Source organism: Lissotriton vulgaris, chromosome 7 (assembly GCF_964263255.1).
Source record: "Lissotriton vulgaris chromosome 7, aLisVul1.2, whole genome shotgun sequence".
Classification (NCBI taxonomy): Eukaryota; Metazoa; Chordata; class Amphibia; order Caudata; family Salamandridae; genus Lissotriton; species Lissotriton vulgaris.
In genome coordinates this window covers 1,186,983,576-1,187,000,367 of record NC_141695.1, presented here as the reverse complement: position 1 = coordinate 1,187,000,367, position 16,792 = coordinate 1,186,983,576, and the positions used below count along the sequence as shown (strand labels likewise).

The 16,792-nt window shown below is 45.9% G+C and overlaps 1 protein-coding gene across 1 annotated transcript in view; it reads left to right on the top strand.

The window, feature by feature from the left end:
• LARS1 (leucyl-tRNA synthetase 1) overlaps window positions 1-16,792 on the top strand; it is a 232,182-nt gene that overhangs the window by 171,138 nt on the left and 44,252 nt on the right. The window contains exons 23-24 of the mRNA XM_086931659.1: window positions 6,686-6,869; window positions 9,498-9,588. Coding sequence (XP_086787785.1) covers window positions 6,686-6,869; window positions 9,498-9,588 — 275 coding nt within the window. The remainder of the gene's footprint in view (window positions 1-6,685; window positions 6,870-9,497; window positions 9,589-16,792) is intronic.

The following is a 16,792-nucleotide window of genomic DNA, read 5'->3' as shown; positions in this document are numbered from 1 at the left end:
GTTCCCACCCAGATACAAAGTCCCCCAAATGGACGTCCCCTCACCCCTGGCTTGCAGGAATAAAATAGGTACCTGGAGTTTCTTGGAATAGACAAAGGTCATACTGGTCGATTAGCACCCCCCACTCCGGATGATCTACTTTGGAGGAGATGCCTGCTATATTCCAAGAAATAAACACAGTCCTGTTGTCCACCTTAAGAGGAACAGCACTGACTGCGGTGGGCTCTTGGCCATAAGGGGACTAGTGTGGGCTTTGCCAGGGGAAGCATAGGAGCTAGGGGGACATGGAATAGCATTGTGTGGGCTCTGTGCCTTCCTCCCATCATGTCCATTTTTTACTATGGGATGATCTCCATCGTTGGCCCCCACACCTCCGATGGCTACCTTCTGTAGAACAAGATGTTTCCCTCCCACTTATAGGTATTGATAGTGGTCAATCAACATAGTTCAAGGAACGGAATCTGTTCTCTAGGGGGATGGTATTGGCTCTATCCTGTTCTCCATACCGGGGTTGGTGTTGACTGCTACTTCTAGTTATCGGGTCTGAAGGATAAAAGTAGCCCACGGGAAGTGGGAAGATTGTACCAGGTATGTTGTTACAACCCGTGTCAAGTATGTGATTGACTAGCCCTCGGTCCCTGAAGTTTATCACTACGCAGTCCCCATCGATGTCCTTGCGAGCGAACAGAATTTCTCCCTGGGCAGGTCCTATAAGTGGTCTGTTCCTATTAAGTCATTGAATGGTCTTGTTTTTTGAGCTCAGCATAGGTTTCAGTTCGCAGAGGCATTAATGAGGGTACCCCTGTTAGTACGACTACATAGGGGGAATCTGCTGGGGGTAGGTCCAGACAGGGTGATTGGTGGAGGTGTTCACTGAGGTTCGGATTGAGTGAACTACCAGTTCGGACTGCTAACTGGACAGGGTGGTTCAGGTTATTAACGTGAACGTTATTTAGAGGGTTTAAACGGATAGCCTCGCTAGTGTTGTTCGGGCGAACTGGAGTTGTGCTGGGAGGTGGGGTACACAGAATCGTTTGAGATGGCACCTGGCCTGACCTTTCAACGTGGGGACCATTGGAAATAGCAACACTTGGTGAAGAATGGTGATTGCTAAGAGTGTCAATGTGTCATTCGCCGGGGATGCCTGGTTTCACCTTGGAGATACCCAGTAGGGACCATCTCACAGGGATAGCCAGGACGGGTTCCCCAGCAGTCTACAGCGCCACAACGCCTCAGGGCAGCAGTGCGCTTTACAAGACACATACATTTACATTTACATTAGCAATGTTAGACTCATTTGGCGTTATGGTGTGGCTACCTCCAACACCCCTTATATTCAACAGTGTGACAACCTTATCGATCCGACTCATCACGGTTTTAAACTGCGTCTTGATGAGTTTTCCGAGGTGCGTTTGTAAATCAATTAATAAGTGGGTTGCCCAAACAGGCGGTGTAAATGCAAGGTTCATAGGTACTGTGTCCGCCTGAGGAGACTCTGGTTCTTTGTTGACAACTACTGGGGTTTTATTAGCGTGCTTGCCTTTCTTAGGGTCTTATGTGGCGCTTATAGCTCCTGGTGGTTACGTTAGGAGCGTTTCTGCTGGGAGGTGTGGATGTTAGTGTGACATTTGTTTGGGGCTGTGCAGACGGAAGCTCGCTAGTGGATAGGTCGGAAATAGTACCCGGTGATTTAGGGGGTGATGAAACAGAAGGCCCTTGTCTCAACGGGGCTTTCGAGATTGAAGGAGTGATTGAAAGGCAGTTGGATTAGTAGATACGCCATTTGACAAGGTTTTTTGCCGTGTCTGAGGGCGTGGGGTTGGGTTTGCCCATTCGTACAAATATGAGATAACATACTTCAGAAATAGAAAGGAAATGAAACCCCAAACTTCATAAAAATAAGATAGATATGCCTAAGATTATCTGGCATTAACGCAACAACCAACCTCAGTCCAGCCCAAGGTCCGTTCTTTAGACTCCCATACAAATATATCAAAACTTGTGGCAATACCGTAAGTAATACCGTGGACTAATTAAATTGGCCCAGTCCAGGCCCTCCCAGTCACGGACAGACACAGACAGGCCCGCCCTTGGTCCCGGGCGTAGTCCCGGCTCCGTCCCGCCGTATGGCTTGGTACTTTTTTCAGTGCATTATTTTTCTTTTCTTACTTCTCTTGGCAAGACACACTCATTCATACACATTCAACACTTCCTCTTCTATTAGTCTCCCTATTTTGTTGGACACTTTGATGTTTGAGTAATTGAGACATGCTGTGCTTTTGTAAACAGTATTGAAGCAAGGGGTCTACTGGAAGCAAGGATGGAAACATGTCTCCTCAAAAATGTCTCTACTAAATCATAAATTTAAAACATTGCAAAAAGTATACTAAATCCTGTAAAGTTCACTACACGTTGTAGCTGATATTACTCTGTGACGGTGATAACGAGGATATGTGCAAATGCTATTAAAGTATCTTTGTGTCATTAAAAAATGTAAGACCGCTTCTGAGGTAATTGCTCAAGCTACTTATATCCTGTCCACCCTCCATTGTTCTTGGTTACACTTTGCTCCACGCCCTATTGATTGATTGACAAACAGCCTCGGGCGCCAACATGTTTCTCATGGAAAGGTAGCAGAATATCTGTTGGAGGAAATGTGAGCTGGTTGTACACACAGTTTTGCGTGTTAGCTTTTAAAATATGACTTGTAGCTTTTTCCATATTTTTCATGCTCATGTGACACAAAGTGAGTGGGCTATGCATTAAACATGGCCCCAGTGTCCTCTGCACCCGTTTGACAAGTCACACCTTTTGTGACACACTGAGATGCTGGAATTGCAGAGTAAGGAAACTTACTATGGCTGCAGTTATGATTACTGAAAGGGTGCAGTATAACTGCAAACCGTGATCTAGCTTGCACACATCACCTCTTTAGTGTAAGATTTCTCTGGAGTGAGGCCTACAGGCTCACTCATTTTTAAAGGACCGCTGCTGTGTGCTTAACTCACCCTTGACCTGCATTAGTTCGCGTGTGGGGATGAGCAGCGCATAAGTGGTATATCTGTGATAGGAGTATGTGTGCCTGGGAAGGTTGCAATACAGGTAAAAAGCAGAACTGAGCAGTGCATCCGTAGTGACTGCATATGCTTGGTGTATGTGTGCCTGTGGGTGGTACAGTACATGGAGGATTTAGTGCTGTTCAGTGCATACATGGTCAATTCATGTGCTGGATGTGCCTATGAGTGGTACAGTGCTGTTAAGTGAGTTTAGGTTGTATACATGCACTGGGTGTATGTGTGCCTGTGGTTGGTACAATAATTGAAGGGCCCTAGGTTCTTTTTTGGAAGACCTATGACTGTAGGGTGTAACGTGGAGAGGAGGTAGAAAAATCTCCCCAGACAGATTAGTGTGTTTCTATGTTCCTGTGAGCTGGGTGGATCACATGGTGGAGAGGGGAGAGCCAGGCTTCCCCTGTACACTTCAAAGGGTGCTCTTTGATTCAGTGAGAGGTCACAAGGAAGGGTTGTGGGCACATCTCGGAAAGGAGATGGGGGACATAAGTGAGTCATAAAGAGTAGGGCTGGGGATCTGTGCTACACATTTGATACACATCACTGTGGCTGACATCTGGGTGTGAAATCTAGTCACCCCCACAGTACCATTGTGGGGCTATTATCTTTGGAGCTCCTGTTGTGTCAGACTGCTTAGAAGAGGATGGAGAGAGCAGAGGAGTGGACACTCCAAAGAAGCAAACCCCCAACATAAACTTCAAAGACTTAGACTCTAAATTATATTTGGTGTTTGAGAACAGACTTTAAGAAGGGAAGCTTGAAGCCCCAAAAATTGTCATCTGCCAAGCATTCAAATGGGCCTGCTCTGTGAGGAGGGGTAGCTCTGCAAGACTTCAGCCTGTGACCAGGACTGGGAGGCCAAGGCCTGCTAATCTCCCTGCAAGGTGAGGTGACATCACCCAGGGAATCCAGGCTATCTGCCCTGGAGCCTAGAGCACCAGCACCTGCCTCCTTCCCAAGACAAGTGTGTCCTATGAAGAAGAGGATGACGTTGGAACATGCAAGGTACTGTGGGGAACCCGGTCGAGTGGACTCAGTTTGTGAGATGTGAGGAGATGTCTGCGGCACAGAACGGGTCGTTGCCTGTGTGCAGAATGCAGTCAATGATCTTTGTATGGAAGGATTACCGTGAATCGAGCTGTGTGCATTGCTGCTCCGATAGGGCCATAGCCCGTGTATAGTGGGAAGGTGGCGACCCAGTGTATCTGGAGGGCCACCATAAGACGACTGCAAGGCAATAAAGGCCGTAGCTTGTAATCGGTTGTGGGCTGCTGCCCTCTATGCCTGGAGGGGCTGTCACTGAGCAATCCTCATGGTACATAGGCTTCAGCCTGATCGGGCTGAAGCCTATGTACCATGAGGATTCGGTGACCCCTATACCAGGACCAGCAACTTGTGTGACCTGGTCAGAGTAGTCACTGAAAGGAGTGAGGCTGCTGTGGACCCTGCGCACCTGCCTGAGATGAAGTATTCACACCAGGAGCTTCTTATCACACACACCATAAACACATGCACACCCAACAAAGGAGGAACTAGAGACTTGCCCTGCAAAGAGGAGCTGCCGAGAATCTCTGGTCGCTGCAGATGCACGACCGCAAGTGAAGGCTCCCCGACCACTGAGTGCAACCTGCTTAGGGTTGCCTTCAGCAAACTCACCGGAATCACCTGCTGCTGCTCTAGCGCTCATGGAAAAGGCATTTTCAGGAGGTTCGGTCACTCTGATCCTGCAAGGTGCTGGTTAGACTGATTTAGGACCAGTTGACACCAGAGGAGCGTGCTGTTAATTAGCTTTGTAGTGCTGGAACACTGTTGACTTTAAAAAATGAGTCACGGTGGACTCTTGAGAGACTGATTACTAGTGGGGCTTACCCTGAATGTTGCCTATAGTGAATTGGGAATAGCCACTACCGCTAGAAGTAAGGAGGATGTGAGACCCGGGAAACCACCTAACGAAACACTAGAGCGCGGACCTCTGGGGGACAGTGTGGTTGTTTGTGAATGTCTTATTTTTCCTTTGTTAGCAGTGGACATAAACTACTTCTCTTTTTTCATAAAAGTGAGTATCTGGCTGGACAATGATTTATTGCTGCTGCTGTGTGCATTCTGAGTTATGAGCCTGTGTTCACTCCCCTGTATTCACACCTTCAGCACCCCCCAAGTGAGCCTTGGACTGTTCAATCACGTTACCACTGAGAGTCAAGTACAGTAGGGGAACTGGGCCCAGTTGTTTAGAGTCCATAGCAAGTTGGGCCTGGGACATCAGTAATAAAAGGCCTCGACCTCCATGGTTGTGCCCAGTAACCCCTGCTTGCCCAATGGTTCTCTGAAAGGGGTGCTGGCAAAAGTCAAAGACAAGCAGAAAGTCAACGAGTGATAGGAGAGGTAGCTGGGTTGTGTAGATTTAGTGCATTGTGGTGTACTTATCTTTAAAGAGGCAAGTTTTCAACTTTTTCGTGAATTGGAGCAGCATTGGGGCGCTCCTGATGGATATATGGTTGTTTTTCCAGATCCTGGGTGCCTAGATGGACAAGGTCTTCTGGTTTATTTTGTCTTTTTTACACTTCTTAGCCTCCAGTCGAACTACCAGAGGTGGTGAGCTTGTCTGCAAGATAAGCGGGGTGCTGATCTTGGTCATTTTGTAAATGATGCAGCTGAAGACGTGCTGCAGCATGTATGATGCCTTTAAGGGGTTCCAGCGTGGGCTCTGGGAGGCCATGCAACAGAGCGTTACCAACATCCATTTGATGCGCAGCAAGTATTCTTTATCAGGGAGTGTACTCCATGCAGAGCTCCTCAGTGTTCTTCTATTCATCCCTACTGAGTTTTTTGGTGGCAAAAGGAGGTTCACTTCCAAATGCACCCACTCAAATGCCAAATTCTCGTCCTTACTGGAAAGGAGCCTGGCGAATCTCACCAAATGCCTAGACCACATCTAGCGTTGGATGAAAGAGTGCTCCGTATGTTTGAATGTGATTGGGATTGAAATCCTGCAAAACGTAAGGCAGATCTCCTTGAGTTCAAGCCTGATACAGAAATGTCCAAAACACTAAAATGAGGATGGAACACAACCACCTGTTTTTCAAAAGACTGTTCAGATTAGATTTTATCGACGTATCAACAGCGAGGATGCTGACTGAGGATTGCTGCGCAGGAATCTCATTTTGCAGCTGGAGGGATTTATGTAGCGTTCCCACAAGAACCTACATAAGGTTTAGGCATCCAAAGTGGTTGCTAAGGTGACAGGCAGACCCTGTAAGTCTTCTTTCTATAGGACTATAAAAGCTTGATAAAATACACATTTCGCCGGGATCTTAGTTGTTTAAAGAAATATGGCCAGATATTCCTTGGATGCGAACCTTTTACTTCCTCTTCTTTCACATTGTTGCAATATATGATTTTCTGACAGATTCTTCCCATCGTTCTCTTTAACTTTTCTGATCCATGGTTCCAAACATCAGGCTTTGATTTGATCAGATAGCTACAGTAACAGATGCTTTGCGTGGCTGCTATCCCTGTAGAGGAGCAGGGTTGTTGAAGTGCTGTTCTTTTGTTGCCATGTCAACATATTTGCTAATCTTCTCCCTTAAAAATCTCTTTTTCTGTTCCTTTTCCAGGTATGCGCTTAGCCCTGGCTGATGCTGGTGACACAGTGGAAGATGCTAACTTTGTCGAAGCCATGGCTGATGCTGGCATTTTGCGTTTATACACTTGGGTGGAGTGGGTGAAGGAGATGTTGGCGAACTGGGACAGCTTGAGAAGTGGCCCTGCTAATACGTTTAATGACCGGGTGTTTGCCAGGTATATCTCAGTGTGTTTCTGTGTACACTCCTATTACGTAATTGAAACATCAAATACTGCTATTGCTACCAGGTTTCCACCTGCACTGGACTTCCATTGTGGTGATAAAGGGGCCATCTGGCAATACAAAAACACTCTATGCCTATCTGCAGCAGTCACCAACATTGTGGTACCAGAATGTGCCTTTGTGTGATGAAATGTCATTTGATTTTGAGACTTAATGTGAGTTAATTAACTTGATCCCTTCACTTTGACTAGCACTGATACATTGTGCATCTTCTAGTGTATCATGACCCTAACCATGTGACCCTACTAGCCTTTCCTCCTGTTAATGCACATGATCTAGATGAAGTACACTTTTGATGTACTTGAACCAGATGATTTGTCTGCTCTCAGTGTGCATCCCTTTGATTTACCTTTTCCTGCCTTTTACATACTTAATATGTACATTCTGTTAATAATATCTTGGAAAACTGCCTGCTTGTCATGGACAATTTTGTTCCCAATTATCCAAGCCTTTACATCTCAACAGCCTTAGTCCATTTGAGGTAGCATCCTGCCATGTGGCGATTATGGAGTACTTGCAGAATGAGGCATGTAGGGATTTAGTCAGCGAGGAGGCAGTGGAGAGCTAAACTTGGACTGCCACTGTGGCATGCACATGCGCCCTTTTCCTTGTTTACTTTGGAACCAGGTAGGGGGTGGAGCATAGTACAAGGAGTATTGAAATTGTAAGTAAAAGGGGAGGTAAATTACCCTGTAAATGTTTTTTTTCTGTACTGAAGCTACTAAACTCACTACAGATGACCTGTCAAATTCTTTTATTTGAGGAACTCTTATGCAAATAAAGCATGCAACAAGGTCATTTGCGAAGCACTTTCAGTCATTGTTGCAAGACCTTTTTACCTAGTATACAGTAAATACAAAGGCACGATGTGTACTATATAAAACCATATTGCTATCAAGTTACAGTGATGTATGTCCTGTAAAAGTCTCAGCTTGAAGCTGTCAGTAGTAGTTTGTAATACTGTAAAATTAAGGAAACAAATTGTACACAAATTAAAATATTGCTTTACACAAGCCATAATACTTTTTTTAAAGATTGAAAAACTCAATCACAAAAGTTTATTACTAGGTAAACATTTGAATGGAACAGACTTGTTGCTTGATTGTGCACTGTGTGCATACTTGAGACCTCCTTGTGCCTGGCCTGGAATCTCGTAATTACTACCGTACCATGCCTGGCTTCAAAGCACTAATGCCTCTGTGCCCAAATATTTGGTTTGTGTGGTGTATTTGATGTTATGATGTGATCATCGGAATAGCAGCGTAATAAACCGTAGAAGGTGTGAACGCAGACGTGATTGAGTATAGACTTCTGCCCATTTCTGAGGTGAGGGTAATGGGACCAGACTCCTATACAGAGAGCCATTTTAACACTTCCTGTCTGGCACGATTGTCCCAGCAAATCATTTCTTGCGTGGAAGAGGTGTGATCCCTGCACACTGTTTGTGTATTGTAATGGATCAGTCAAGCTCTCGATCCACTCTACGCACAGTCATAATCCTGGCAATCAAGTGGTCTTCAACCGCATCTTCTACTACCCTAGTCGATCTACATAGGCTGAGCTGGCTGTGGGGCCTGCTCAGCAGCTGCAGTCAACAGCGTGCGCTCTTCCATTACCAAGCCTTTGTTTTGCTCACTTCCATTAGAATGCAGTTTGAGGAAAGAGACCTATTGCTGTGGCTGGAGGATTTAGGACAGAGGTCTTAATTGTGGGCAAGGCTCCCTCAATATGGTCACCTAGTTGGTGGCCGCAGACTTTGGGCACCACCCCCATCCCTAAGGAGGAGGTTAAAAACCTGGGGATGTGGCTAGACTCTACTCTCTCCTTCGATCACCACACCAGGACTGTGGCGGGAAAGTGCTTTGGCATAATGAAGGGCCTTCGGAAGACCTTAGATGTGCTCCCGGTAGCTGCCAGAAAAAACCTAGTCCATGCATTTGTCCTCTCTCGCTTGGACTACGGGAATGCACTCTTCATAGGCTCCAGTAAAAAGAGCGTGCAAAGATTACAATACATCCAAAACGCTGCCGCCCGCCTAATCCTGATGCTCCCTAGGAGAGCCTCATCCAAAAATGCCCGAACTACTCTTCACTGACTCCCAATAAGGGAAAGAATTTTATTCAAGGCCCTATGTATTAGTCAACGGATCTTGATGAGGAAAGGCCCAAAGTACTTGCACAACCTACTGTTTCCCTACACTCCAACCAGGGCCTTGCGTTCTCGGGGTTCAGGGCTGGTGCAAATCCCAGTAATAAAAGAAATGAGAATGGGAGGCCATTCTTTCTACTACCTAGCAGCTAAACAGTGGAACACACTTCCCATGGACCCTCGGATGGAACAATCTGATAAAATCTTTAGAAAGAGACTGAAGACATGGCTCTTCCAGACATAGAGCCCTTTGGCTTCTGCCTGCCCTTTTCGACACTTCTCTGTAGCTCCATCTGGCCGCAGCGCGGGGACACACTAGCTAGTGTAACCAGGCGCTTTACAAACTCTTTATTATTATTTATTAGGATTATGGACATCGATTGCACTTAGTGTTTCCTTTGTTTTGTTTCTAGTGAGATGAATGCTGGTGTGGTCAAGACGGAACAGAATTATGAGAAGCTGATGTTTAAGGAGGCACTGAAAACTGGATTCTTCGAGTTTCAGGTAGGTGCAGCTTTAAAAGAGGTTATGGCTAACTGTTGCTTGAATTGCTCCAAGCCTCCTTGTGCGGCCAGAGCAGGGCATTATCTTTTTCTGTATTTTTGTTTTGTTTATTACCCAGTGCCCTGCAGTCATTTTCTGATTCCGTTTTTGGGATAACACTGTCCACATTTGGTTATTACCTTAGCACTCTCACATTAGGTTCTTCCTCAATGTGCATTATTAGTTAGTGATTTGAAATTATGGTTTTATTTCATTATTTGTGCTCTCTGTATTTGAGATTTGTTTTAATTCTTTACTTCTATTTGTATGTTTATGATTTTCCGTTTTTGATGGTCTTTGAATACGTAATTTCAATGTATGGCGGAATCCCATTCTGTGCCATTTAAACATTAACTGATGATCAGCTGCACTTTAATTCGAGTGATTTCACCATCGAATAGATGCATAAGCAAAAGCTCAATGTATTAAAATCTTTAGCATGGAACACGCACCGTTAATAACCTTTGTGTAACTGTAGCACAAGGAAGATGAAGGAACATGTGTTTGAATGAGCAAGTAATTACATTTTGAAGAACTCTCCTTTTGAGGTACAAACTTCCCATGATAGTAGATATTTAAAATGCACAAAGACGTGATATAATTGGTGAGTCTATGAATTGGGGTTAAGCCGATGACTCCTCGTTTCATGAAGTGTCTTTTTCCCTAGCACTTCATAAATCATCCCAGTCAAATTTTAGGGACTATAATGTAGTCCATCTTTCCTTTTGCAAGATTCCCAGTACTTTCATGATTGAGCTGTATTCCCAATTTCTAATTTCACAATTCTAATGAAAACATCTTCTCCCTTCTCTTTCGAATTATCCTTCCAGACTGGTCTGGAAACCTTTTTCCCCAGTAGAGGCTCTTGAGTACAGACTTGTGACACCATGCAACTCTGAGATTCCACCACTGGACATGATAGCATCAAAGTATGTTGGGCATCCGCCGGCACGCTGGTGTCAGTTTCTGTTTTTCCGCAACTTTATTACACGCGTCCATGCTCTCCCTGGGTGTCTTAAAGACAAAATTCTTCAGTCAGTAGCTAGGTCAAATGTCTACTACAAATCTTTCCGATTTCAAGTCTTGTTGCACATCACGAAAGAAGATATTCCTTCCCATCCACTACAACAGCATGTGGTGTCTCAGAAGGGAGCATCATGTTGTGGCCTACTCTTTGTGCCTTTGTGTACCTGAATGCCATCCGGGATCTAGTGACCAGGTTTTTTCTCGCTAAGTTCTCTAGAGAAACTTCCCAATGATCTTCACCCTCATAAGCCACCTGAAAGGGAACGATCTCCCCAAAAACCTTCCTACCAAAAAAAAACCACAAAGCAACATTGGATGGAGAATCCCTCTTTCTTCTTGGAGGAAGCAATCTCTTCTTCGGAGGAGACCTTTTGCTGAAATTGAGACAGGAATTTCTTAGTCCATCAACTGACCCTCCAAAGGCCTTTTGACTTTTTACATTTCATTTAAAAATGTTGCAGTTTTATGTAGCACACACTTAGCCTGAGGGCATTGAATTGCTTTACATGAGCAACAGTTTACTTTACACAAGTCCAGATTCATTTTTGTTTTCTTGCACAGGGTGATTACGGGATTTGCCTAGAATCAGAAGAAGTAGAACTAACTTCAAGGAAGTTAAACTCACTCTGGAACTGGGGAGCTAGGTTTGAGTCCCAAAGTCGGCAGCTCTAGCCATTGGCTAAATCTCAGGATGGCTCCTGCACCCTCTTAGCTGTCCCCCAGCGGAGAGCATGTTCCTGCAGGCATGGCAAATCTGACGCCTTTATTTATTTATTTTATTTTATTTTATTTTGAAAGATTTATATAGCGCGAACAAGATCTTTGCAGATATCAGAGCGCTTTACATAGAGCAGGAGAGCGCGTAACATCGTGTAACAGACAATTAGACGTAGCAATTGAAGGTAATAACTGGGGAAGGTACATGAGGGAGCATAGTCAAACAGGTAAGTCAATAACGCTAACAGTACTAATAGGTGGAAGCAAAGATGATCATGTAAATCGATAATACAAGTAATGCAAATAGGCAGAGAGATCGAAACAGGTAGTACAGTTCGGTGCAGAGTCTTAAAGAGTCCGAAATAATATTACAAGTGAGTTTAGCCATGAGGATAGCTTTTACTTCTTTCTTAAAAAGTGTAGTGGAGGTGATGAGCCTGATTTCGGGAGGGAGTGAGTTCCAGATCCTGGGTGCCATTCCTGAGAATGAGCGTTTGTAGGTTTTTTCCTTCCGGAATCTTCGAGGCTTCAGCAGAAGATTGTTTGCGCTTCTGGTGTTTCTAGTGCCGCCAAAAATTGTCAACTTCTGAGTTAAGTAACCGGGTGAGCTCAGGTGTACCGCTTTGTGTGTCATGCATGCGATTTTCAGGTGTATTCTGGCTTCCAGAGGTAACCAGTTCAGGGATTTCAAGTCAGGGGTAATATGTGAGTTCTTTTTTGACCCAGTGATGAGTCTCGCCGCAGCGTTTAGAGAAGCTCTTAGAGGTGCAGTAGTAGTTAGGGGGAGTCCGCAGAGGGCGATGCTGCCATATTCTATTCGAGGGATGACTAGTGATTGTACTGCAGTTTGGAAGTCTTTGGCTGGAAGGAAGGGTTTAAGTTTCCTCAAGGTATTGATTTGGAAGTTCGTTCCCTTAGTTGCCTTGCTGATATGTTGCTGCATGTTGAGATTGGTGTCAAGTGTTATGCCTAAAGATTTTGCTGAGTCCATGATGGTGGGTTGGACATTGAGTGCGGTTAGATGTTTGAGCCAATTTTGCGTGGTAGCGATCTTCGCTCGAGTTGAGATCAGAAGGAACTTTGTTTTCAGAGCATTGAGTTTGAGGTGATTATCGGCAAGCCAGGATTGAGTGCTTCTGATCGTTGTGTTCAGGAGCACAATGTCTTTGGGGGATTGTAATTTGAGATAGAGTTGGGTGTCATCGGCGTACATGTGGAAGTGAACATTGGATGCTTGTAGCAAAGTGGTGAGAGGTTCCATAACTAGGTTGAACAGAGTTGGGGATAAGGAGGAACCTTGGGGGACGCCTAGCGATACAGGTACTGGCGCGGACATCAGGTTGTTGCTCTTGAATTTCTGCGATCTGTTGTGTAGAAAGGACGTGAACCACTTGAGAACAGTTCCAGATATACCCATTCTTGTGTTTAATAGTTCGAGTAAATTCTCATGTTTAACGGTGTCGAATGCTGAAGAGAGGTCAAGAAGGATGAGGAGGCAGGTGTTGTTTTGATCTAGGATTTGAAGTGCATCGTCAATTATGTGCGTCATAGCAGATTCTGTACTGTGCCCTGCTCGGAAGCCTGATTGATAAGGGTTAAGGAGATCAAACTGATCAATGTGTTTAGTCAATTGTATTTGTGCGCACTTTTCCAAAAGTTTGGCGAGGGTGGGAATATTGGTAATGGGACGGTAATTGTTCAGATCAGAGGGGTCGGTCGGCTGTAGGTTTCTTTAGTAAAGGCGTGACTTGTCCTATTTTGAGGGAGTCTGGTATGGTTCCTTGTTGAAGTGAGCTGTTGATAATTTTAGTCCAAAGTGGGAGAAGCAGAGGGGTAAAGTCTTTTACAGCGTTAGCAGGAAGGGGGTCCGTGAGGTGATTGGAGGGTTTCAAGGTGCTGAGCAACTTGCCAATTTCTTCTTCAGAGTAGGTGCCAAAGGATGACCATGTAGCATTGTTTTCCGGTTCAGTGGGTGCTATGCAATGGGGCTTGGAGTAGAGGCTAGCGTCAATGAGGAGATCACTCTTTATGTTGTCAGTTTTTTGGATAAAGGATGCGGAGAAGTCTTCACAGGAAGGTGCTTCGCGCCCAGTGTTGAGTGGTTGGGGTTGTTCCTTGGATTGTGTTCTGATAAGCTCAAACAGTTTTCTCGGACGGTTCTTTGCTTGGTCGAGCTGGAGGCTGAAGAAATCTGATTTTGAGCGTTTTATTTTCCTGAAGTAGGCGTTTCTCTTTTTCTACAAAGTTCTTCGGTGCAGTGCAGAGGGAGCTGATCTCCAGGTGCGCTCTGCCATTCGCATGGCTCGCCTGTCCTCATTGAGACTCCCGTCGTACCATGGATTGAAGTTTTTAGTGGGAACTCTTTTTAGCTTCATAGGTGCAGCCTCGTTAGTTATTGAGGTCATAGCGCTGAGATAGTGGTCAGTCAAGGATTTAACGTCCGTAGTTCCGGTAGGTGGAAGTAGGAGATTGCAGCTGTTAGGAGGCAGAGAGCTCAGGTTGAGTTTTTTTAGGTCTCTTTTCCAGACTTTGGGCTTGGAGGATTGAACCGGGTTAAATGTAACTTTTTCATTGATGAGGAATGTGACAATATGATGATCTGACCAGTCACAGTGTTGGATGGACTCGAGTTGGATAGCGTCCTCTTTGGAAATGATAAGGTCGAGGATAGAGCCTTTCTCGTGGGTCGGGCTGTTGCATATTTGAGTGAGGTCAAGGGCATTGAGGACATTTTTTAGACTATTTACCACCGCGTCATTGTGATCATTCCAGTGGAGGTTGAAGTCGGCCAGGTATATTTGGGTGAGCTGCCGTCCGGAATTAGTTGAGATCATATCCATGATTTGTTGGGAAAAGATGACGTTGTCCCTGGGTGGGTGGTAAATGCCGTGAAGAGAGCAAATCGGTTTGCCCTCACTGATAATCTCGAGGCAGATGTATTCATAGGTTGTTGGGGATGGTAGGGAGGTGGAGTTAACTTTCAGAACAGATAGGTTGTTCCTGTAGATGAATGCGATTCCACCACCTATTTTGCCGGGCCTGTCAAGTCTAATGATGTGGTAGCTGGGCGGAACCAGAATATCCAATATAGGTGTAGAAGATTCAGTTAGCCATGTTTCAGTCAAGATGATTAGGTCATGGTCCAGTGTTAGGATGAGATCAGCGATGGCGGCTGAATGTTTCGAGGCCGATCTACAGTTGAGGAGAGTGCATTTAAGACGGGGTGTGTTGAGGGAGGTAGAGGGTTTTAGATAGAGAGGGATTTTTCTAAGGTTTTTTGGGATGGAGATTCTACTGTTTAGTGTGGGGGGGGGTCTAAGGGAATTTGAGTGTATCGTGGGAATGGTGAGGTGTGAGTTGGATGTGTGATTTTGGGGAGCTGGGTCGTAGGAGCGGAGGAGGGTGAGTGTGTCAAGGTCTGAAAGAGGGTTGCAGGGGCGACGAGGGCGGTTTTTGCGATTGCGAACAGGGATTGAGGTCCAGTGAGGGGAGCGTTGAGTAAGAGAGTGTCTGGGGTGTGTGGCGAGTAGTTCTATGATGATGTGCACGTCTTCTTTGACCTGGATGGGGGGCATGTTGGCATGGGAGGGGAGGGGAGGTGGCAGAGGGAGAGGGGTGTCTGGGGTGTGTGGCGAGTAGTTCTTTGATGACGTGCACGTCTTCTTTGACCTGGTTGAGGGTAGCCATAATCTTGTCCAGTGTGGAGGTGGGAATGGAAATTAGGGGTGAATGACTGACCTGGGAATCAGCGTGTGGGTGGGGGAATGAGCTGGTGTTCATGCAGGGTTCCGTTGTGTCAGTGTAAGGGCTGGTGTTAGGGGGGAGAGAGGGTTTAGGCGGGAGGGGTGTGGATGATGTGGGGAGGAGGTTGGAGGTATGGGTGAGGGCGTAGGTGGTAGACGGAGAGAGCAAGGTGGAGGATTGGTGTATGTTGGTGGTGGTGGGAGTGCAGGACGGGGGATAATGGGGGCTGAGAATGGGGGGGGAAATGGGATTGGAGGTGGTCCTGTGTTGAGGCGGGGGAGTTAACAGAGAGGAGGTGTGTTCTGTGTAGTTAGTTGGAGGGCAGTGGGGACTGAGAATGGGGGGGATAAAGGGTGGAGTTTGTCGTTGTGCGTGTCGTTTTGGTGCTGAACTAGGTTAGATGTGTTGAAGGTGGGGGCAGTGATGTCAGGGGTGCGAGGAGTGGTAATGGTATGCGTGAGGGTCCGAGGGTTGGTGAGAGGGGTGGGAGTGCGAGTGGTGTATGAGGGGGAGAGATCTGTGTCTGTGTTTGAGGAGTGTGGGGTGGGGGTGCGAATGGTGTATGATGGGGAGAGATCTGTGTCTGTGTTTGAGGAGTGTGTGGTCGCTACCTGGAGCTGAACTAGGATAGAGGGGTTGTAGGTGGGTGGCTGGAGCTGATCTAGGATAGAGGGGTTGTGGGTGGGTGGCTGGAGCTGATCTAGGATAGAGGGGTTGTGGGTGGGAGCTGAGGAGTCAGGGGTGGTAGGTCTGTCTCTGAATGAGGAGTGTGTGGTAGCTGCATGGTGCTGCACTAGGTTATGTCGGTTGTGGATGGGAGCCTTTGACCCACACACTGCCTGACACCACACGTCAAAGGACCTCAGTGCTTGAAAAGAGGTCAAAGCCTTCCATTGTGCCTTCCTCGTTTAGTCAGAGACTCACCCAATGCTGGTGCAGAGGTGAACTTTAATCATGCTTCCATGGCAGGTGACCTCCCTAGGGGTCAGCGATTTGTTTGGATGAATAAGATTTTTGGATTTTAAGCATTTGCAGTGCCGGATAAAGAATATGGCTATACAGATATTGATGGTTTGGAGGCTGACCGCCTCCTTACCAATTAGGAAAATGATGCATGCTCATTTCTAGACTTTCAAGATGTGAATGACCTAGCTACCTCATGAGAAGGAGACATCCCTTACTCATCTGCTCTACCTCAGAGTATGTTTGCTCATTCATGACTGTAGTACAAAAAGCAGCTAAATCCAACCCTGCGGAGGTGAAGTCTAACATTTTGACTAAGATCTTGCAACCCTCTTCCTCAGTTGCCTTAGTTGCAGAACCTTTGCTTTCTTTCAGTCAGTTAAGCCCTCTTGGGTCCTTTCATGTATGCATTGAAGAAACACTTTTTGAGCCAAGCAGTCAACAGACAGATAGCCAGACCCATAAGCTTGCTCCAGGTTACCCCTACTTTTTGCCCTCTCACCAGTCACCCAAAGGTCTGGTTGTCCAATTCTCCTCCTTGAAGGAAAACCAGAATGCTTTCCTCATGTTGCCTTCTTACAGAGTTGAAGAAACTTGACTTTAAGGTAGAAAAGACTTTAGAAGTAGGGAGGCAGAGACTTCCAAAACCAAAGGCCCCTGCCAACTGGATTATTGTTTTCATGTTTTGTGGGAATTGTTATTCCCTATCATGCGT